General features: G+C 41.0%; 1 protein-coding gene across 4 annotated transcripts; it reads left to right on the top strand.

Annotated features, from left to right (window-relative positions):
* The first annotated feature begins 767 nt into the window (after positions 1 to 767).
* On the top strand, positions 768 to 23,317 carry mfge8b (milk fat globule EGF and factor V/VIII domain containing b). 4 transcript variants are annotated; one of them, XM_029433856.1, is made up of 11 exons: positions 768 to 983; positions 8,949 to 9,071; positions 9,388 to 9,519; positions 10,406 to 10,438; positions 15,688 to 15,801; positions 16,783 to 16,964; positions 17,168 to 17,323; positions 17,623 to 17,767; positions 19,274 to 19,458; positions 19,550 to 19,705; positions 20,465 to 23,317. In XM_029433856.1, exons 1-11 carry the CDS (start codon positions 914 to 916, stop codon positions 20,606 to 20,608), a joined length of 1,440 nt encoding a protein of 479 aa, XP_029289716.1. In that variant the 5' UTR covers positions 768 to 913; the 3' UTR covers positions 20,609 to 23,317. The 4 variants fall into 4 exon arrangements, with proteins under 4 accessions (XP_029289716.1, XP_029289715.1, XP_029289718.1 ...); XM_029433855.1 differs by having other exon boundaries at positions 769 to 983; positions 19,256 to 19,458; XM_029433858.1 differs by lacking the exon at positions 10,406 to 10,438 and having other exon boundaries at positions 769 to 983.
* Positions 23,318 to 23,894: the final 577 nt, after the last annotated feature.

Raw genomic sequence — 23,894 nt, 5'->3', positions numbered from 1 at the left:
TGAACCTTCTTGGCTTGCCACAATAAAACATTGGCCTTAATCTGCATTTCGGAGGAGGATTTTATGCATGGCGCCATCATGGGAATTTTCCCAGAACTATTTAGGAAAATGGCAACAACACAAGAACACATTATGGAATAAAGGTGCATTGATTTAACCAGTTACTGGCCTGCTGGATAAAATTAAGCTGAGCAAACACATTCAAAGTCAGTCTTAACCATGATACATTTCATACAATTAAACGGTCAATGTTTAGCTTGTTTTAGTGCATTTGAAGCAGAAGCTTGAAATGTAGCTATTTAAACAATGTATCCATTATTTTTAGTAAGCTTACTATTTAGTTGTGTTCAAGTTACAGCTGACTCAATATATGGATTTATTTAATTTAATTTTCTAATCAAATTGTTGTTTTTTTCTTTTCAAATGATTTGAGCTTCACCACAATATAATAAATACCCCCTGCGGTGTGAGTAGGCCTACCCCTAGCAATGAATCACTGCAACTCGATGCACTAATTTAGGTCACAGCCAAAGTAAACGCGGTTTTACTCTCAGTGGTTTTATGTAAAAGATCTTAATCAAGATATTTAATTAAATGCAGCCACAGACGCTTCTTTTGCTTACAGGGTGATTTACTGCTCTCAGTGTGAGCGTGTCTTTTGGGTCACACACAGACAGCGGGAAGAAGGGGGGCGGAGTTACAATTAAAACGTGACTCTGTGATTGGCTCGGAGATGAGGCGCACGTGCTGCTGCTCTAAGCCTGCTGCTTGGGAGTTTTAGAGTCACTGACACAACAAGCTCGAGCCACCGAAGCAGCAACAGTCCGAAGAGCCGCTCCTGTCGTCTCTTTAACTAAATAACTAAATAACTAACGGTCTGCTGCTAATCAACTACTGACCAAAAACGGCAGCCATGAAGCAGCAGACAAGTTTTGTCCTTTGGCTTCAACTTTTCACCGCGTGTCTGGTGTTCGCGGTGAACGGTAAGTTGCCCGTTTACTTTTTGTTTACAGTTCAAACCGCCGCCGTTAACGTCCGTTGGTGTTGAGTGGCTGCTGTGTCAGTTGTACGTTAAAGTTGCCTCTTTTTCCGTGTTTTGTTTTCTCTATCTTTTTAAAATTACTCAGTGGAAATGTAGTTGTTTGGTACGCGATGATTTAAATCTCAACATCACCGTTAATTCATCACCAACGTAACGGAGCAGTGGGCATTTGTAGCTAGGTGCACAAGTGCACGCGAGCCTTAATTGAATGGATGGACAGGACGTGCGGGAATGTGAGACAATGTTTGTCTCTGAAACAAACAAAATAAGACCGTTGCATGTTTAGAGACACTTTTATCATTTAAGAAATCAATAAATATTCACTTTGAATCTATAATATCTGCTGTTTTTGTAGGCCAGACACTCCTTGTTATGTCTGAAAAGCCCGAGGGCAATGTATTTTGTACAGAGTGCCCCTTTTTAAGGATCACGACACACACATATGCGCGCTATTATACTTGTCCAGTGTTAACCTCATGCCTTTGGCAGTGGGCTTTGTTTGCATTTCCATGCATCAAACACATTTAGGGCAATGGACAAAGGGTAAAAATGGCCTGGATTTTCCTGCCTTCCTTTTCTGCTCACAGACCAGGGAGAAGGCATCACATGTCACACAAGGGTTTGTCTTGGTTTGATGTATTTTCCAAATGTTCCAGTTCCATTTGAGATGTTTTGCACATTGACAAAGAGCAGAATTCATGGCTTTTGGTTGGTGCTGTGTGAAAGCCACATTGTGTATTTCTTGTGAACTTTAAACTTTGAGTTGAGGAAAAAGTCAACATTTAAAGGATCAATGCTCTCAACTGTAGGTCAGGGATCTTTTCAATCGTTGAGATTTATTGGAAAATGTACAGGAAAATGTATAACCAAATCACAAGGTTGGCCATATTACATTAGATACGAGAGCACTCCTTTTATTGAATCTGAATGCAGCATAACATCTGCTTATGAAACCTTGTTATGTAATTAGTTTTATTCTTCCTTCTTACTTGGATACCCATCAGCTTCCCATATCTAAAATCACCCATATCAATACATTTAAAAAAAACGGCAAATATTAAGATCAGGTAATAAGTTGATTGATTCCGTAAATAAAAGATAAAAATTAAAAGCTGAAAAACAAAGCATAGTGGTCACAAATAAATTGCACCAAGTAAAAAAAAAAACAAAGGAAAAGGTTCACTTTGTATAGCCTTTGTGTTAATCCACAGGACAATACATTTTGCATTTCATAGTGTGCACATGGTTACAGAACCAAATGTATATATTTTTTAACAGATAATAAAAAACTGTTCTGCCAAACTTAAATTTTGACTATTTCCATTCATGTCCTTGTATAGACCTGCGTGTAAGTTTTCCCTAGTGCATTACTCGCATACATGTTTTATACACTTTCTTTAAATACCTTTTTTGGTTTGAATTGAAACGGTACACAACCAGAAGAGAAGCGCACATATCCCAACATGTTTGTTCCCCAAGGCTGAGCGACTGGACAGCCATAGAGAATAGGTGTGGTTGCACCGGTCACACAGTTGAGTCACTTTTCCGGATCCAGTCGCCAATACAGGCATGGCAGTGAACTTCCACCCACAACAGCACTCTCTAAGACCTTTCCACACTGTCAGGGAGCTGAGGTGGGGGCAGGACTTGTGGCTGCTGTGTCATGCAAAATGTTTACAGGGCAGGATAAGAGCTGAGGGAAGGTTTCCCCCGTTGTGTTTTACCTGATTAGGGTCAATTCAGCAGGTTTACTTGTCCTATCAGTTTGCTGCTGAGGGGAGAGAAGTGGAAAATGGTGACTGTCGGGACTGAGGCAGACTTTTCTCACAACAGGACCACTTAGGCAACTGAGCGAACCAGGGCTAAATATAGCTAGATGGTGGACCAATGGTATGCCATGAGTGTGTATAATTTGTGGATGTAGGCAGGTGAAAATTAACCCTTTTCAGTTGAAGTGCAAATTTCCTTGTCTGTGTAAGATTGGATTTAATTGCCAATATATCATGCAGTTATTGGACTTAATTAACCAGGATTTTAATTTCCTGCTAATATGATGGCTTTTCCATCTCAACTGCAATAGTTAAATCGTACAGTGTGACTTATTTGATTTTACAATGATTACGACTAATTGAGCAGCCAAATGACAGAAAATATAATCGCCAACTTTTTTGATAATCGATTACTCTGAGTCAGGGTTTTAGAGGACTTTATCATGAAAACAGCAATATTCTGTAAACTACTGAATACAACACTGTTTTTGGGGATTGAAGATGCTACATTTGAGGTTTAAATTAGATTAGTTTTTGAATATTGGGACAATATAATCTGGAGAAAGTAATTTCTTATGCAAATATGTCAACTTTATCCCAGGTTCTTAAATGTGAGGTTTTGATGTTTGTTATGTATGATAATAAATCAAATATCTTTTGAGTTTTGGACTATTGGTTGGACACAGAAAGGCATTTGAATAAGTCATGTTGGGCTCTGCAAAACTAATAAAGGGAATTCAAAAATATATATTTTCTTACATTTAATACACAAAACAATTAATCAGTTAATCAAGATGATAATCAGAAGATTCATTGATTAATGGAAGTTATATTTAGAGTCAGCCCCAGCCCAGTGTTCTGGTGTCAGTAAGTTTGAATGTGTGTGACAGAACTATTCTAGTCTTACCATCTGCCTGTATTGGGTCTTTTTTCCCTCAGGCTGCTGTCTTCCTGATGACTTTATCATTACCAAATCCCTCAGGACAGGAAAGGCTCCATTTCTTCCATTTGAATTTTGAATAGCTTCCTTAATCAATGTTTCATTGCAATATGGACTGTCTTCTAATTCGGGCCACTTTATTAGTGTCTTAGTGGCCCCACTTTCCAATCTGCCATGTTGAATATTTTACATGCTGTCATGTGACCTTACATATTGGGTCATGGACAAAGTCAGATGTACTTGAATCCAAGAGCAAGAAATGTATACGCATGTATGTACAAGTCTTTGTTAATAAAACCAGACAGAGAAATTGATTTATTGAGTTTATATCTAGGTACAACTCAATTCAGTTTAGACAGTTGTGACACTTTACTCCAGGTTCTATTTCAGTCACAGTACATCAGAGAAAAGCTTGTTGTTTGGTGTGTGACGCAGCCGTATGTATTTTTAGTGGCTGGCCTGTGTTTTTTTGTTGTTGTTTTTTTTTGAGCAGCAGATGGCAGATTGTGTTGCTGTGGAGTAGCACTTGCAGATTACAGAAAGCTCACCTGCAGCTGTGTGTGTTTGTGTGTGACGCAGGCCTCTCTCCTTTTCTTTCTGGAACACTGAGTTCTCACACTTGCCTACTAGCCTAAAAGCTCCAGCATGCCAGTGTGTGCGTGACAGAGCAGAGGGCAGAGCGTTTACTGTTTTCAGACCTCAGGACGCATCAGATATGAGCACGGACTTCAACCACACACACATTTATATTTGCATGGTCATTCACATGTATGCATTTAGCAGCCCCTGCACAACCACCAGGTATGGAGCAGATGACTGACGCTATATTTTTTACTTTAATTCCTTTTTAAGCCAGCCTTTTAAACGTTGTATCTTTGTATACTATTGATTTATTCCACGTCATCTTTAATAACCCAAGAGTAATTCCGATTAAAGAGGGTTTATTCCATGGCCTGCTTATCTATTTCAAGGCAATTTAATAATAACAATATCCACCCCCACCCTAATGTCCTGAATTGGCTCCCTCGTCCTCATCCTCATTCATGACACAGAGCCCTTAAATAATTTCCTAGATACTTGTACCACACAGTCCTGTTTTACTCTTGTTGTGATGCCTGCTAAGCCTTGTAAAGGGTTTCTGTTTCCCTTTTGTCTACCTGGGCTCTTATATGGTCAGTGGGCAAGTGTGTTGACTCGCGCTGATTGGCCCACTCAGTAGCAGCTGATTAACTTGTAGTAACGCCTTCTTCTGTGAAGCTCCTACAGCAAACGTGTGCACCATTTGTGCTGCTGCTTATTTGTTTCGAAAAACTAAACAAGATTTATCATGGTCACTCGTGCCAGACCCAGCCCCCAGAAGCAAAACAGCAGTCACTATAATCATTTATGATGTATGAGACTGGTTTTCTGAGTTACAGGTTTTAAAATGTACATAGGCGAAATAGTAAGGTCAGTAAAAGCTTGCTTTAATGGCTGTATGCACATCAAGTAGTTCCTGTCATCAGACTATAAAAACAGATACTTTCAAGTTTGTAAAATACCTGAATTCAGCGTGATTACGCTTTCTTTTAGGATTTTTATCTATCTTTTTAAAATGTTTGTAATAAGATAATGCCATGATGTCCAATCCCAGCTGTGTCCTTTGAATCTGCTATGAATCTGAATCATGTGATTCTGGCTCTTTTTTTGTTGTTGTGGTATTTGAACCTCATTCTTGGGCTGAGGCATCATGGGAAAGGCTCAGACCATGACTCATAAGGAGTGATAAAAGCACAATGCCCTTTTGGAAATGGCTTGTCCTGCCAAACATAACTCCACATACCTTTCTAATCTGTCACTGGTGTGGACAAAGTGGGGCACCATGTTGGGTACTTAGCCCTGCTGTCATTTTGACAAATGTATTAAATGTTTTTTAAAATCATTATTAAAAGCTGCAAAATAGATGTGTTTGACACTGTATCCTCAGATGAATCATAGCTTTATTTGGTAGTTATGTTTATACGTGCACACCCTCATTTACTGAAAGAACAAGACAACATTAACATGCTACGGCTTGTTTTCATTGTGGTTCTTGTAATAAAGGAATCACTCCTTCAGCAACAACGTTTCAGTTACATAGAGACTGAAATGGGTTACTATAGACTAAACCAACGTTTGTGTGCCAATACTTGATGGATTTTTGGATAACTGATTAGTTTTGGGACTTTCCCCTATTTTCTTTTTTTATAGAAAGCGGTCGATTTGTCCAAATGAGCATTTGCATCTAGTGGTATCTAGCCATTCAGATGTTTCTTTTGTCCAGGTTATAATATATATACATCCCTGATATCTATGTTGCCTCCAACACCCAATGGAGGGGATCACAGCATTTAAAAGTGGCGTCCAGCAACATTACTATTTCTCTCCACAGCTTTCATTGGGGCAATATCATATGGGTAGAGAGTAGTTCCAATACAAACTGTTGACGTAGACAGAGACACTGATTCTGGAGAGATGACACTGTTGAAATGTGAACATTTAATTTTCCAATGCAGTGAGCCCCACAAACAAAATTCAACAACCTGCACTGTATTGGGGCCAGAGGCAGAAAGGTCAGATAGGAACATCCCATAACCTGAGTGCATAAAACCAACATTTTCTTTAAGGCATCACTAGAAGTTAGTGAGGATTGAATATTTATTTTTTCTTCAACCCTTTTAAACTGTGGCGTTTCACTTGGACTATTTGAAAACCTATATTTCTGCAGTGATTTCTCAATAACTGAAACTACAGCCACAGATTTCTCCTGTAATATAAACTCCCATTATCTGAAACTGTACTCCTCTGAAGATAACGGGAAAAACAAGTCTCTTGTTTCCTCTGTAACAACAGCAGAGATTACAGTTGATGTGGGGGTGTAACCACATAACACAGCTGCATATTTTCTTTAATTGGTTGAATACAAAGTCGTTTTTTCAGTGTCTCGTGTCTTGTGCAAAGCAAAACCTGTTTGAAACCCCATCATATCACTATGAAGACCGAAAATAAATAAACAGCCCTTTCTTCATTCTCTTGTTTTGTGTACCTGGTTTTTACAGACAGTGGCATCACTGGGGATTTTCAAGGAGTGTCTGGTGGTTTGACCACTGTATCTTGGCTGACACCCATTGACTAATACGTCACTGATTTAATTTCCTCGATAAAACTCCCGGCTAAATTGCCCTTCAGACCACAAGCAACGATTACAGAGACGGATAAATTAAGTTCTTTTCTTGGAAGGTCATTATTCAACATTGTTATTTCTCAGTACTAGGAGTGTCTCCTGAAGGGATCTTTCTGCCAATGTAGGAAGGGAGGCTGTGTTCCCTCACAAAGATAAACAGGCAGTAACTTTTGGATAAGGATGTGTTGGCAGGGCCAGCCAAGCCTGTTGCCTAACAGTCCCATGAGATGTGAAGGCACTTGAAGGCCATGACATTGGATACAGCACTGATGACCCTGGACATGCATGAGAAGGCAGTCCAGTTGATAAATGGCTAAACAGGATGTTTGCAAAGTGGATCTCTTTCATTTCTCATTCTCTCTCTCTCTCTCTCTCTGTCTGTCTGTCTGTGTGTGTGAACCCTCGTCAATTTCTAATGGATAGTAAATTCAAGATTTAAAGAAGCAACTGCTAAATGTAATCCACCAACTACAGTATGTTCATTTGTCTTTTGAAGACCAGGTAGTTAGTTTTTTCTGCAGTGCTTCACTGTTGTGCAAGAATTTTTACTGAGAACTTCTCACCCTTGACTGTTTTGAAGTACAGAAAAAGACGTGTCTGTAGTTTGGGGTTACAAAGATGGAGAGGACAAAGCGATTCACAGGAAGTAAGAAGTCTCTTCAAAATGCCATTTTCAGCCGTGGCCTTGTGGCCTCTGTGAATTATACCCTCAGCGGGACTAAAATGGCAATTTCCTTTCCTTTAGAAGTCTATAAAAAATATTTATCTTCTCCCACGAGTCTACTTTGTTTGAGGTGGGAAGAGGTACCGTGCTGAAACGCAGAAAAAATGGGGTCAGAGCCTCTTTTAGCCTCCTTGGCAGACACTGTGGTACCTCAACCCACAATTTCACACTTGGGGTCCAACCTCATTTTCCTTAACAATTATCTAAATGATGAGTTTAAACTAAGAAAAGCCTTCCCTATCTTCACGGGTGTTAAAAGGCTCCCATTTATTCACTTCCTCTATATTCTAAGTGTCAAATCAGGCTATAATTGAAACTTCCACTTCCAAAATGCTATGTGCTGTATCTATATTGAGAAACGATTGAATTACTGTTTCATTGTTCAATATGTTGTGTATATACTAGGTGCTAAAACTTTAAAAAATCATTTTTATCAGGAACGTGTATCATACTTTATTTCCATTTTTGCCATTTATTATTTTGTAAGCAATGTTGTCATAGTTTCCAAAGGGCAGAAAACTAATTTTGTTATGCAAGTAAATCATAGCTCATTCAGTCATTTTACTTTGAAAACCACTACATGCTTCTTGATTCCTTTCTTCCCCACCCACTGGGAGCTGACACGATATCCCTCGTGCCCAGAGAGTTGCCAGATTGTCAGGTTCAGGCCAGGCATCAGTGATGCTGGTGGAAGCATCCAGAGTTTGTGTTGTGTTTACAGTGTCGTGATAGCTTACTCAGCTGTTCAGACATCACATCCAACGTGCAGCAGGCGGCTTTACTCTTTATTCAGCAGCACAACAAGAGAATGGAAAAGTGGAAAATGTAATAATGGGAGAAAACATGATTTTTGGTGATACTCTGAACATGTTTTACTCCTTTATTAAAAACTAGAAACTGCACAAGGAACAAAACATGCCTAATGCCAAAACTACTCAAGTCACAGCTGCTACAGTATCTGAACGCCCTCCTCCTGTACGGTAATGGGCCAAGGTTTGCTTTTTCTTCAGTTTTGTTTTAAGATAACATCACTCTTTAGACCTAACAAACATCTTATCAGTCATGAGTCTTTAAGCCAAAGTCAAACACCCAACATCTGTCTTTGACTGCAGTAGGGACAATATGAAAATGGATGGGGACACAATAATAATAATAATAATAATAATAATACTGTCTGTGTTTAAGTTTCTGTGAATTGAAAACAAGCATTACTTTCACTAGATCAATTTATTTTTAGTTGACACAATCCCCCTCCCTCTCTCCCTCTCCAGGGGATTACTGTAAGGTGAATGTGTGCAGTAATGGTGGCACCTGTGTGACCGGGGCAGGCGCTCCGTTCATCTGTATCTGCCCCGATGGCTTCTCTGGAGAAACCTGCAATGAGACGGAGACTGGTAAGCCAATCCTGAGGTCAAAATTACTCAAGTTTTTTGTTTCAGTTTGCTGGATTGACAATGGAGAGAAATAAATCACTTATTTGTACTTAAAATGATCTGGTTAAAAAAACTTTGACTATTTAGCTTTAGAGCTGATTCTAAGTCTGTCGTTTTAAATGAGAGTAGACTGACGAAACTTAACCAAATGCTGACATAAAAGATTAATAGCATTTTCTAAAATGCACATAGCTCAACACTATCCTTCACTCTAACTCGATTCCTAGATATAACCTCTGTTAACTTTTCTCTACTCTCCTTTCTTTTCCTCTAAAAGGGCCCTGCTACCCCAACCCGTGCAAGAATGATGCCATCTGCGAGGTGGCGGGCCAATCCCGGCGAGGTGACGTCTTCAGCGAGTACGTCTGCAAGTGCCAGCCGGGCTTTGACGGAGTCCACTGCCAGAACAGTGAGTCTGTGCCCTCTTCAGTTGTTCTATCAGGTTATATCAACGGCTATTCCATAATTATCAATATGTCTTCTGAAGTTGTGTTTATAAACTCCAGTCACGATCAGTTCCACTTTGTCATATTTGGATTTATATCATGATCCATGGAAAGTTGTTCTGTTTTCTTTTTTTGTTGTGGCCAGATAAATAATTCAGTGTAGTTACATTTTGTTGGGCCATTTTCCTGATCAGAAAGCTGCAACTGTAGTGTAATAAATGCATGGAAGGAACTGTCTATGAAGGCTTATGAGGAAGAATCTCTTAACAGCAACATGTCAACATCAGTGGGCATATCTTTGGGGCCATCTGATGCCAACAAAACATCTCTTGGGGCTACTTTATTTTTTACAAAATTGTCATTGAAATCTTTTTTTAATTTTAATTTTGTAGCAATAAGCATCTTTAGCTGCAGCGGCACACGGAAATTAAAGTTTCAGTGTTGACATGCTACGATCCCTTTTACAGACCACAGATATACATTCCGATACAATTCAATTGGTATGTTTAATGAGGTCCGAGCTAATCTGTCTAACCTGGCACACTAACATGGAGACAGCTGCTGTGAGTGCGGGCCACCAGACAGCTGTTGTCCTTATGAGAGCTTCATTCACTCGTCACTCAGACCAGGTTGGTTCATTCAGGGTCATCCCGAGAGAGGGAAGCAACAGTGGGAACATGTGCTGCGCTCCTCAAACTGCCTCAAGCCATGCACACAGACAGATGGCTACTGTTTGAGCTAGAAGGCGGCAGAATAACAGTGTCCACAAGATGTAATTTAGTAGGAATCAAGTGGGACTCTTAGGAAAAGCCTGTTTTTTGTTTGTTCATGTATGCCTTTTTATCCTAGGTGTCGACGGGGCAGATTTAAGTTGGAGAAAAGGTAAACGTGGACTCGAAGAGAGAATGATGTGTGTTTTGTTTTGCGATATGGTTGATTTTCCGTCTTGGTTCAAGGTGCTCTCTGTTCTCTTGGCTGCATGTGGACACACACACACACACACACACGCACACGCAGAGAGAAAAGCTGAGTTCAGCATTATCTCTTTTTAAGTCAAAGGCAGCAGCAAATCAGTTAAATGTTATCAGTTCACCCACCCAGACAGGAAGTCGTTATTTTACACACAAAGATGTAACATTCAACTCCCTTGTGCCTCATCAGTGAATCTATACACATCTGCCTTCTGAGACAGTTAAGTTGTTTCCAAGTAACTGTCTATTTTAATCTAGAGTTCCCCAGCCCATATTTACGCTCCAAACATTGTAATCCGTTATGTCTTTAACCCCTGAGAACCACAAAGCGCAGCTCATCAAAATCCATACATTCACAAGTCCTTTGGCAGGTACTGTTAGCTGAGCTGCCAGAATAAGAGCTCTCTGCAGAGCAGGCATTTACACTAATTGGATAATTCCTCAAGGATAATGAGGGGAATTTATCTGACCGTGTTGGTTTATGAGAACCCCCCTAAGGACTGCCGGGTCAGGGAGGTGCTGCTCTGTTCACAGCTACTGATGACTGTTGTGACAGTTTAAGTGCTCTCTAGTGTGTGTGTGTGTGTGTGTGTGTGTGTGTGTGTGTGTGTGTGTGTGTGTGTGTGTGTGTGTGTGTGTGTGTGTGTGAGAGCAGTGAGGTTCATGGCAGCCAGCTCCAATGGTTTGTGTGCAACAGTAAAGGAGACGAGCTGTAGAAAACCAGCAACTGTGGTGAACCTGAGGAGGCGTAACCTTGTCGTTAAACATTTAACTAGCATCCTTACACTCTCTTCACACATCAAAATGCATATTAACAGACATTGTTGTACAGAAACGGATTTTTAAAAGTTCATAAATGTCACTTAACTGTTCTCACTGGTCAACACTGAGTATGTATGGGAGCCTGTGATTGAAGGATGAACTGGTTTTTGATCAGAAAGCAAGCAAACAGCCTAACAAGTAGGTGTTTGCAAACTGGAGCCAGATGATGAAGAAGAAGAAGAATATGGTGTTCTCGCACAAACTCCTACATTTAGAAAAACTATAAATAGGAAAATGCAAAAGTAAAGACGTCGAAGATAGACTAGTGAATAGAATAAAAAGAACACCCTCCTCTCCTGCAAGACCTTCTGTCACTTATGGGAAAGAAGTTAAGAACAAATTAGTTTTTTTTTCTTCTTTGCTGGATACATTTCTCCTTCTAAAGAAACTGATTCAAGGGAGCTTCTAGTTGAGGAAATCTCTACTGGAAAAAGCTTAATCGCGTGTGCGCTGCACATCCCACATGAAAAACCACATGCAGCTCATGATCTCATTTACAGACTGTTTAGCATACACATACACACACGTCTAGCCAACAGAAAGCGGCGGTCGACGCTTTGCGCTCGCAACGTCAGCGCTGCTACTGTTGCCGGGCGAAAAAGTGAACGTGGAGGCGGAACGCTGAATTAAGTCTGCCCTCCTGACGATGTCACACTCACTACTCAGGTCTGCAGCACTTCTGACTGTCCTGTCAAATTGGCCTAAAAGCCTTTTTATGGGTTTCTGAGAAGGTGTGTGTGTGTGTGTGTGTGGCTCGAGTATGGAGAGGCAGAGCGAGTGAGGGCGACGTCAATAGCTGTTCCCTTCACTTGGGGCCAAAGCAGATGATGGATGATGAGCGGGAAGGAGTCTTTTTTTCTAGTTTTGGTCTCTAAATCCCAGATTTTCATAACGGATTAAGGCAGTTATTTGCTTCTTGAAAGTTGCCAAAGGGGGTGTGTGTGTGCTGCTCTTTCAGTTGTTTTGGGAGAGCTCCTTCCAGGAACTGGTAGTATAGGCAGACTGGGCTCCAAACCCCCTATAGATTACAGGGTGGGGGTGTGTGTGTGTGTGTGTGTGTGTGAGAGATCTGGCATGCATTTCCTGGTTTACTATTGTCTTCATTAAACAAACTAGATTGTTCTATTGGATCCCCAAAGCTGCCGACCTAGAATCACAACATGGTGTTAAGTAACAGAAGCAGTTTTGACTGGTGGAAAACATCAACCCTACTGTAGAAGATTTACAGTAAACTCATTTATACAGACTCTCAATATTGAATTCTGAATATCCAGGTCTGCTAAACTAGCAAATCATCATCAGCATTCTGGTATTCACTCATAGAGTTAAATGCTGCATATTCACATCTGTAACTTCTCCCCATTATTACATTACAGGTCATTTAGCAGAGCGACTTACAGTCGACTAACTACAGGGACTGTCCCCCTGGAGCAACTCTGGGTCAAGTACCTTGCTCAGGGGTACAATGGTGACAGCCTGGAATTGAACTCCCGACCTTCTGGTGTTTTGTTTGGAAGGCGTACATCTGCATACATGTATGGACTCTATACCTACTATAGCAAATATACATTCTGAGTTGAGGTGAGCTGATCTTACAATATTAATAATAACCAAACAGTTCAAACTGCAGAGGATCCTGAAATGCTGCAGATATTGCGGTTCTAAGGACCAGTACACAAGACTTGATGTCACCATGATCTATTCAGAGTGACCGCTTAGAAACCCAGCTTTAAACAATAAGCGCTGTAAATATACTTTATGACATCAGAAGTTTCATTTTAGAGCTCTGCATCCCTCCAGCAGAGTGACAACCTGGCAGAGTTCTGATTCAAAGCTATTCTGGGTGCTACTGGTGCACCCGGGTGTACTGCAGCCAGTCCACACGGTACACAGCAAATGACACATCTGGAAACCTTTTGGGCATTTTTTTAATTTCATAATGCCATTGTGGTTTTATCTGGTGACCATAATGCATTTAGAGCTCCCCCTTGGTTGCTGTACCATGGCAACGTTAAGAGTAGTGATTTAAAAATATGTAATTTCCTTATTTCATGGTTGAAATAAAAGACCAGCTTTTCTTCTCTGCAGCAGACCCAGTGCACATTATGTGACTACAAGGTGGAAGGTTGTTGTTCATAACAATTATACTATAAATATAGTACTTTTAATAGAGTATTAGTTTCACTCACACAGTTGCTTCTCTAAGGCTTTGCAGGGTATAAACATCACAGATAGTTTACTTTCAAAACTCAGTCAGAGTACCTTGTTGGCAGAGGTCTCTTTTATTTTTATTTTTTCTAAGCCTGGATCCTGCAGGCTGATGCACAGATCCTGGATCTAGATCACTTTGCTGATCGCCACATGCACTGCCAGCTGACCTTGGCTTTGCATTGATCAGGATCAGGTTTCAAACAAGCCGCATGAGATTTGTATTTGTTTCCGCTTCATGCTGAGACAGATATTGACGCTCTGAATATTGTGGTAGTGTGCTGTTTCCGCTAGGAGCTATAGTCTCTGTTGGATACAGGCCATGGCGTGGTGGTTTGTCTAGCACGTGATCATATGACATGATAAAAGGTTTGTTTCTATCTCCCTATGTTTCCATTTTATTCCCCTGAAATGTTTCCACCTTGAATGTGGATGAACCTGGTTGTCAGATAAATGGATTACAGCATGGAGCTGACCACAGACGGACTGTACGGTCCTCCTGGCGCCCAATCCTCTTAATGTCGGCGGATCCACCAGCTGACGCACGACAGGGGTTTACTTCAGTCGGTCAACGACTGATATAATGTAGGTCTCTGGGTTGTTGGGGAGTTATTCTCTGACGAGGTTAGGACACAATGGAACATGTCAACATTTTGTTATCTGACGTTTGCAATGACTAAGAAACCTACTCAAATAACACACACTAGAGTTCTTATGTTTGCTCTCCAAGCAGCGCCTGAAGGCTAAATCTTTTCATCCATCCTCATGAATGATCCATATTGTAATTAAACTTAAAGAAAGTACGTGTACAGGAATCACCATTTTAACATTTTGCTCTTTTCTAGTTAAAGATGCTCACTGACTTAACTGTTTGGTTATTGACCCCCAAGTCTTAATCCAAAACTGACTCCAAACTTATTTACTCTGTTATTAATGGGCCATATCCTAATTTATAATACTTTCATGAAGCCTTTAAAAACCAAGAGATACCGTGATATTATGAATATATCGGCATATCTGGAAACGGGTAGCTGCTGCCTATTCACTTGTTCCAAGACTGTAAATTGATAAAACAGTGGAGAGCTTGATGTTTAAGATATTCAGCTGCTGCTGCTAGAAAATAATTCTGTTTTATGTGATTTAGTTTAAGCTCCCAGAGCCAGAAGGGTCATGGCTGTGGACCTCGTTATCCAGAGTTTGTGGATGCACATTTCAAAATGACTGTATTCCTCCTGTGACTGAAAATGAATGTTTGGACACAGAGCTATTTATAGAGGGAGCATGTGGGTAGGGAGATGCTGCCATGTGTGTGTTTGTTGGATAGAAACATAACATCGGTGCACCATGGTTGTTTGCGTGCATTTTCTTCCATAATAACAACCACTGAGGATTAAAGCATCAGACTGACTGAAATCTCCCTTTTTCTGGTGTGCAATCTTCTAAACAACCAGCTAGATGTATGCCTTGTTCCTTGCGTATGCGGTCAATATAGAGCGCGTTCAAAGCTGGTTTAGTCACACTGACGGTTCTTGTGGGGGAGAGATGAAAAGGAGTTTGTTTATTCTGCTTCTGATTCGTTTTCCTCTTCTGACTCATCTGACAGACTGAGCTGCACAGTGTTGGTGAGGGTGCCATCAAGAGGCAATACAAAGAGTTACAAGGAAATTAAACCTGCGCTGCACTGAAATGGCCCTTGATGCTTCTCAAGTCTTCTTTTTAAAGCAACATGTAGGTTTTTGTGTAAAGCTCATCTTCACGCTCGACCAGCTACACACATTTACTCCTGAGACCTTTTCATTAAATACTCCACGTCCTGACCGCACAACCTCCTGGTTCTTTGATACCAGATATCTTGATCAAGGCTACATTTACTGTCTAATGACAAGAAACAAGCTCCTCTCTTTATCCTTCTCTCTACTACAGCTCCAATCCTGTTGGCATGGCTTCAACTAACCTCAGTGTGAAGCAGATGAAGAAATATCAAACCCTGTTTCTAAAGCATGACATGTGATCCGCACTCACACTTCTAACTAACTGTGATCCGCTTTCAGACCGGCTAATACCAGTTGACCAGTAAGCTGTTAATGTTTATGACTTCCATAAGTGACGGTATGATTTGTGTCTCTGTAGATGTGAATGACTGCGCCGGCCAGCCATGCAAGAATGGTGGCACCTGCAGGGACCTGGAGGGAGATTTCAAATGCCACTGCCCGTCCCCTTATGTGGGCAAACATTGCCAACTGCGTAAGTGTGACCAGTCAACACTCCTAGATAGATGGATACAAATGACATCATGTGACCAATTACTCATCTTAATCACTTCTGAAAATCTAAGGGGCATACAACTTGATTTTACTAAGTATCAATTGTGTGTTTTATTTATTAAAGTAAGAACCACATGCATACATATACAAGCAAACTAAATCCATATAAGATATAACTTTATTTATCCGGAAGGAAATGTTTGTGCTTGAGGTTGCTCAAAAATGCAAACATAAGAATAAAAAAACAATAGAGTTGAACATATGAAGGGTAAAAGAAGTAACTATAAAAGTAAGATCAATTTGGTAAAATAAGATAAGTAAAATTGACTGATATTGGAAAAAGTAACAATGCACATGACTTTGAAATATCTAATGGTGGTACCATCGCCAGCGTTGAAGAAATATATAGTATTTGAAGGAAGACATTAATGATGATGGGATTGGGAAGGTGGCCTTTTAAGATGATCAATAGGCAGCACATAGAGAGCCTGCTAAATGAGAAATAAATACTTCATCAATTAAGCTTATTTAAAGGTCTGCATCCTTTATGACTTTATGGTTTACACTGCTGAGAGATGTGGCTGAATGTGTATTAGACTTTACGTGACCATATACTCAGACATTTCTCTTTCTTATAATATACTGTAATAATAATAACTTTATTTATATGGCACTTGAATAAAAACAGTTTACAAAGGGCTTTGGCAGACGAGGCATAAGCAGGATACTCAGAAGATGATATAAAAACTAAAGGCAAGACAAAACAATGTAAACATGATTACATATAAAAAGAATAAAAGCCATATAAAGACTATAAAAGGAACATTGTGCATACTTTCAGTAGACGCGTAAACCTTTATCAGGTTTCTGAACGCTTACTGTTTGCATGAGGGACCCAGTGGGAAACTTTACACTTGAATCAGGATCTGACCCCCTCCCCTATCCCTCTTTTCTTTTACAGGCTGCATTTCTCTGCTCGGCATGGAGGGAGGGGGCATCGCTGAGTCCCAGATCTCAGCCTCTTCAGTCCGTTACAGCATGCTGGGCCTGCAGCGCTGGGGACCCGAGCTGGCTCGCCTTCACAACAAGGGAATGGTTAACGCCTGGAGCGCCGCTGCTCATGATAAGAACCCATGGATAGAGGTGAGACCAGGGACACGCTCTTTGCTCAGAACCTTCTTTATGTTTTTGTTAGTTTTAGAACTATTTGCAATCCTCACATTGACAGCCTTTATTTTATATCCGTTGATGTTTTAGTTGAACTTTTCAATAGAAGCTCTCCTGGAAAATAAACTCTTAACTAACTAAAACTCCTGCTAATGTCGGCTCTCGTTCCTCAACTTCAGATCAACATGCAAAGAAAGATGCGCTTTACAGGCATCGTGATGCAGGGTGCAAGTCGCATTGGAACAGCCGAGTTCATCAAGTCCTTCAAGGTGGCCTCCAGCCTGGACGGCAAGACGTACACCTTGTACAGAACAGACGGACAGAGGAAGGACAATGTGAGGGGACACGGCAACACACAGTGCTCTATAGTCCATCTGTTTCTAAAATGTATATAGAAATGAGCCACCAGAGGGAGCAGTGACACATCATACACACAACACATTTTCCTGGAACTTTACTTTAACTCACAATTCTAGTTGTCAAACAGAAGTTATGTTAGTGTTTATTACACAAATGGAGCTGAAGTTTGCTTGAAAAACAAATGTAACAAAGATGAATTCTTCAGGGAGTGCTTTACATCTGCTATTTGTTTAGAACAGCAACAACTAACTGCTCACTCTTCCTTTCTTTGTAGGTATTTGTCGGAAACGTGGACAACGACGGCACCAAGACCAACCTGTTTGACCCCCCGATCATCGCTCAGTACATCCGCATTGTCCCTGTGGTGTGTCGCAAGGCCTGCACCATGCGCATGGAGCTGGTGGGCTGTGAACTCAACGGTAAACGTGACAGAAAACACACAACATACACACTGTTGGTGTTCAGTATACCGATGTTTGTTAGAGATTTAAACAATCTTTTCGTATCTGAAGTCAGACTCCAGCTGGGATACTGTGCTATCCAACTGTTTTTAAGCAGAAGTTGGCTTTTCCGTTTCTCCACTAATTATTCTCAGCGCTTCGCTCGGTGATGATCATATTTCAAAGGAAATTACTCAGAGGATTACAGTACTGAGCATCTTTGAGCACAGATGCGCATTTATCAAAACCATATGATCCCATTGTAATCTAGTAACCCTGGCACAAGTACTGCACATGGATGCTATTGATTCAGATATGCATCGGTCATATTCATCTAAATTGTCAAGCCAGCAGGCATTTAATGCTCATTTAAGTATTCTGTGCTGCAACACATTTCTGTTCATCTTGCTGTTCCTTTTATGTAAAGCCAGTGTGGTTCTTTGGAACTCGCCGTCCTCATCACTGTTGAATCTTCGTCTCTCTTGATGGTTCTCTCATTCATCAGATCAAGTTCTTCTCTCGTCAGTCTTGCTTTCCAGTTTGTGCATGGTTTCAAAATTGCTTTATTTGGTGTCTCCTGTGAGTCTGATTTGAGATCACAGCCAGCATGCAAGAGTTATGACCCACTGCATTCGCTTTAATGCAAAATACTCATTATGACGTTTTGTTGCCTAAAGGTTGTATAGGTCCGGGCTTCAAACTCAAATAGTTTGAGTGAATCAACTCGAGTGTACAATTATATTTTGAAAATGAGAGGATGTCCCTTGATGCTGTACAGTTGGAGTACAGCTCAAGGTTTAAACATTTTGCATGAGTCTTTGACCCTCTGATCATCTGACCTGCATGTGCAGCTGCTTCACTAACGCACTCATTATAACGTCTGTTCCAGCCTTTATAGATTATACAATGCGCTCCACAAGTTTGTTTCTACTTTATGATTGGAACTTTAATATTAATAATAAACTTTATTTATATAGCATCTTTCAAAACACCGTTACAAATTGCTTTACAATCAAAACAGAACTATTCTAAAACAGCTTTAGGAGCCCTGACGTAGTCCTGTATCCAGACCATGAATATCTCATGCGAGGATCTCACGGTGCGGGAACGCACATGTCGAAATAAGAGTTCTGATAAACACCTTTGGGCAAGGCCTCTCAGGGCTTATTCTGCTCATACTGATCATGTGACATGATACAGAAAGTATGAAAAGACAGGAAACTTGTGGAGGATTACTGTATAACTCGATGGTGGTTCTTGGGTAAACCTAAAGCACGTTCCTCTGTACGCCTCTCGGTCCACTGCATCTGCATCATCGTCATCATCATCATCTGCATCTGCTGCTTCACATCTCTGGCTGGCCTGTGCCGCTTCCTGTCCGTCCCCTGTCTATCATAGTTTCTCTCTTTCTTTCCTCTTTTTTTTTCTGTCTCTTCCTCTGTCTCTCTGCCTGCTCTCACCTCACAGTGTATTCAAACACTCCAGGTTGTTCAGAGCCGATGGGCATGAAGTCCCGGTTGGTGTCTGACCGCCAGATCACGTCCTCCAGCACCTTCCGCACCTGGGGCATCGAGGCCTTCACCTGGCACCCTCACTACGCCCGACTGGACAAACAGGGCAAGACCAACGCCTGGACCGCCGCCACCAACAACCAATCTGAGTGGCTGCAGGTAGGAAACGAGGATCGGACGGAGCTGCACAGAGTTGTTATTGTTTTCCCATTGCTGTGTTTGTAAAGCGAAGCTGTTTCTGTGTCCACAGGTGGACCTGGGGTCTCTCAAGAAGGTGACAGGAGTCATCACACAGGGGGCCAAAGACTTTGGCTCCATCCAATTTGTCACAGCCTTCAAATTTGCTTACAGTGATGACGGACGGTCCTGGACCATCATGAAGGACGCGACCACAAAGACGGACAGGGTCAGTCCTGCTGAGCCCAGAAACAGGCTCACACATTTTTGGGATTTTGGGAAAGAAGTAAAGAATACAGGTTTCTCAGAAGTAGAGCTTGTATTTGAAGCGCTCGTCTACACACCTGGAACCAATTATGTTGACAAGCAATTATGTTTGATTCTTTATGCATTCATTCATAATGCGTCCAAAAACATCTTCAGCTGCCAGAGGAAGTGATTAAAGCAGAGATGTGGAACATTGACTTTCTCCTCTGACTTAATCGATGGCACATTTATAATGGGAGTTTAGTTTATGATCTGAATCTGTCTTTTGTGGGATAATGTTTGCTTCGTTTATGAGGTTGTGCTAATTGTCAGGGTTTATTTTACATGATTTCTTTTCCTGGTGACTGTTTTCTGCTTCTCCTCCTTAAATCTGAGGCCTTCACTGGCTCTGAGTGCTTTTCATATTCCTCATTGTTACTCTTATTGTCAGACATCTGACATTCCAGTAAATAATTCCTAAAATGATGAAGTTTATTTCCTACATGCGTCTCTATTCAGCAGGTAATCTTAAACCATGTTGTCTTTAATCGTGAATTCTTTTTGAATTGCACCCGATGATATGTATGACAAAATAATGGGTAAAAAGTAAACGACTTCATTTAACTCCAGTATTTTCCATTAGTTCTATATCGTTAAGGAAACGAGCAGCATAACAAATGTTAGTTAAGCCAACAGCAGCTATGATCTGTGTCGTTTTGATGGTGTGTTATTCTCTCTCCAGATCTGCCCAGGTAACAGCGACAACAACGTTCACAAAAAGAACATCTTCGAGCCCCCGATCTACGCCCGATACGTCCGCATCCTGCCGTGGGAGTGGCACGAGCGCATCACCCTGCGAATGGAGCTCCTGGGCTGCGACGAGTAGCACCGCCCTCCTCCTTCCTCTACCTCCTCCCACTCCTTCCCGCCTCCTCTTCTTCCCTCCCTCCCTTCTCTCTCCTGAGCCACACCTGCACTGCCTTGCTCTCAGCCCTAGGGGGCAGCAAACACCAGAGTAGCACACCACCACACCGACCCTGGCTGGTTGGAGGTGGGAGCGGTTACCCTTAACCACTGTTACCCTGATTGAGTTTAGTTTACAGCGTCCCCTCATTGTTCGTCTCCTGAATTGGTCGCTCTTCTTTTCCACCTGAACCAAATCTGGGATCATTTCAAGAAACAGCCGTACATCATCTTTGTCACGGAGCAGAGCTGGGGTCGGATAAGTCAAAGGCGGAGATCTGAGGTCAGGGGTAACGGGACTGCTGCTGTATCCGTTGGTGCTGCCTAGACTCTGATCCTAAATGAGTTGTACCTGGAACATTGAACCTCCAAGACCCACGGCTGGTGACGTACATAAGCTTGTTCACATCCTGTAACCGAACACTTCCCCACACACAAAATATAAATCAATTCTTCAGAGGATACATCGACGCTTACGGCTGATTATTTTTCTTGATCATAAAGTGAAGATGCACAATATGATTTATAAACCTTTAAATCTGGTAAAAGAAACGTGCTTGTTGCTCTTTAATGGGAAAAACTAGCAAGTAATACTAAATAGTTTAACTATTTACCATCATTTGTTGGATCTGTTAATAAGACTTAAAACCTTGAGGTGTTCCACTGTGTGTTTCAGTCTCTCTAATATTACTCTGCAGTGGTTTGAACAGTAAAATCCTCAGCTCATGTTTCTTACTGTACGTGTTTGAACTGCTTTAGAGGGTTAACATCCAAGATGTAAACATGATGATCACTGTGCAGCCAACAAGGAGCGACGTCCCACGATCTTCAGAAATCCCCATTTTTACTGAAGATGTGTACAAACGCATGTTCAAGCTCCGTCTCTTTTCTGTTTGAGGCCACGGCCTCAGTTGGAGACTTCGGGCCACATCTGGGTGAAGTCATCAACTCGTCTTGTGCCAACGCACCCTCCAGATTTCTGTTTCTGTGGGTTTATTTAGAAAGATGTATAGTTTATGGTGAGCTGATGCAGACACGCACAGAACAAAAGATTAATAAAATGCATTAAAGTCAATGAACCATGACAGACAGTTTAGCAGCAGAGGAGATGCCCTCATTGACAGACAGGATGTTGTAAACAAAGGACAAACGGAGCTTGAGATCCTTGTTGAGGGAAAGAGAGGAGACTTTATTGCTCTTTAAGAAATTAACAATAGCCGTTGACTGAGATTTAACACGTGCTGCTGTCACGACTATACAAACATCTGACACAAGAACGTCACATGATCCATTCAGAAGATATTTAAAGACGGCTATTGCAATATTCATTTCTCATTGGCTGCTACAGCTCGTGTGTATCAAATACAAATTCAGTTAGTTTACTTAAAATAACATGACAAAGCCACATTTATGGTAACTTTACACTTAGTTACGTCTTTAACGGGCTGTTTTGTGGAATAAAAGAAGTGTGTGTTGTGATCTTTAGCTCTGGACCCTTCACTTCAAATCCATTTGATGTGACGGGAGTCTTGAAATAACAAGACTGACAGTATTAAATCAATATAATGTACATTAAATGCTACTAAAACGTCACACACACACACACACTCTGCTTTGCTTAAAGTTGTGTTCACACAGTTTCTCTTTTTTTATGGCACTTTGATGTTTGTGTTTTAACATTTGCAATATAAAAAAAATGCGTATTGTTGAAGAAGAACCAGTAAACGGAGTCACATGCAGGAGTAAAGACAAACTGTACTCCCAGTTCAGTTTCTTTGTTGGGTTAAAGTGAGCGTTGGAAGTCTGGGGGAACCCCTCGCTTTGGTTGTTGGTGTGAATATGTGACCTGCATATATAAAATACTTTTGTACGGAGATCTGTTGGTATTAGTAGATGTTAATGTTTGCTGCAGACCATCTCTTTAGGGTCCAACATTACGCCTCCAGTTGAAAGCTGAGGCCCCGCTGATAAGACTGTAAGAGAGAAACCAAATTAAAACTGATTCTTTACGGTTCCACTGGACATGTGACACGAACCGCCATATCATCTGCTTCTGCCGCCCCCATCACAGTATTCTAAACCTTTCCACCCCATGAATTATGAATTATGGGCTCGTGCAATATTATACTGTGTTAGTTTTGATAACAATGAATATTAATTCAAGATCCTTTAAAAAATGCATGAGGGGATCGCGGTGCCACTGAGGTGGAGGATGGATGTTGGTGTCAAACACTGTACAATATTTATTATTGTTGCAGACGATTCCATGCGCAGCCCCCCCTTGTTATCCACGTCTGCATGCATTTTATTGACTCGTGTTTCAAACGATTTCTTTGAATTTATTGATGACATGGCTTTATTTTTTTTTTCTTGGTGTTCATCAACATTCAAAGTATTGTAGATATCTTGTTTCCCAGGTGTTCAGGTTTTCTATGATTGATCAAAAACAAATATGGATATGTTCTTATGGTATTATGACATGAGTTTATTTCTCGCTATACTGACTGTTGACCTCAAAGATGTTTGACTGGATTTTAAGCTTCTTTAAGTTCCAGTATTGTGTTTCTAAGAGGATTCCTTTGTATGTTTGTATCTTTAAATGAAAAATAAAGAATTTAAAACATATTTTGAATCGACTCTAAATTGCCTGAATAGTAATATTCTGTACAGGATGGAATATTTAGGTTATATTATTATATTATTACTCGTGTTGCTGAATTAATTGGATCTGTTTTCCATTTAAAAAGGTGGAGGATCAAAAGACCAAAAGCACTGAGGGGTCGTTTTGCCTGTTTAGCATTTAAACACCCCAGGGGCCTAATCTCTCTCTATACCACTATACAATCTTCCAAAGGTATCTTCACCCGAGGAGGCCACGTCCCCTCCTCGGCCTCATTACAGACTGAAGGTCACACTAAAGAGGGGGAATCCCTCCATAGGGGTTTGAGTCATAAGAAAAACCAATGAATGCTGTGAACCTGTGAAGGTTAAGTGATGGAGGGTCCACATTGTGCGTTAGTGTTTTAGAACGGCAGTAATGTTTGAGGAGAAAGGCGGCATCACCAGATTACATCACTTTTTGTGCTCAATTAGTAAATCTCAGACAACTGTTGTCTTAGATGATGATCTCATCTACTACCCAACAGACCAGCTGTTCCTGGTGGAGTCGCTGGCATTTTAAAGTGTTGAGGACCTAATTACAGCTTCAT

This window comes from Cottoperca gobio, chromosome 6, assembly GCF_900634415.1.
Source record: "Cottoperca gobio chromosome 6, fCotGob3.1, whole genome shotgun sequence".
NCBI lineage: Eukaryota > Metazoa > Chordata > Actinopteri > Perciformes > Bovichtidae > Cottoperca > Cottoperca gobio.
Note: the sequence above shows the minus strand (reverse complement) of the source record. Positions and strands in the feature narration are given on the sequence as shown.

What these genes read in the sequence shown, in the direction of transcription:
- mfge8b (XM_029433855.1), top strand. Translation starts at nt 914, where the DNA reads ATGAAGCAGCAGACAAGTTTTGTCCTTTGGCTTCAACTTTTCACCGCG. An exon ending in ATAAGAACCCATGGATAGAG is followed by an intron (nt 16,965 to 17,167) that starts GTGAGACCAGGG and finishes CCTCAACTTCAG; the next exon opens with ATCAACATGCAAAGAAAGAT. An exon ending in ACGGACAGAGGAAGGACAAT is followed by an intron (nt 17,324 to 17,622) that starts GTGAGGGGACAC and finishes CTTTCTTTGTAG; the next exon opens with GTATTTGTCGGAAACGTGGA.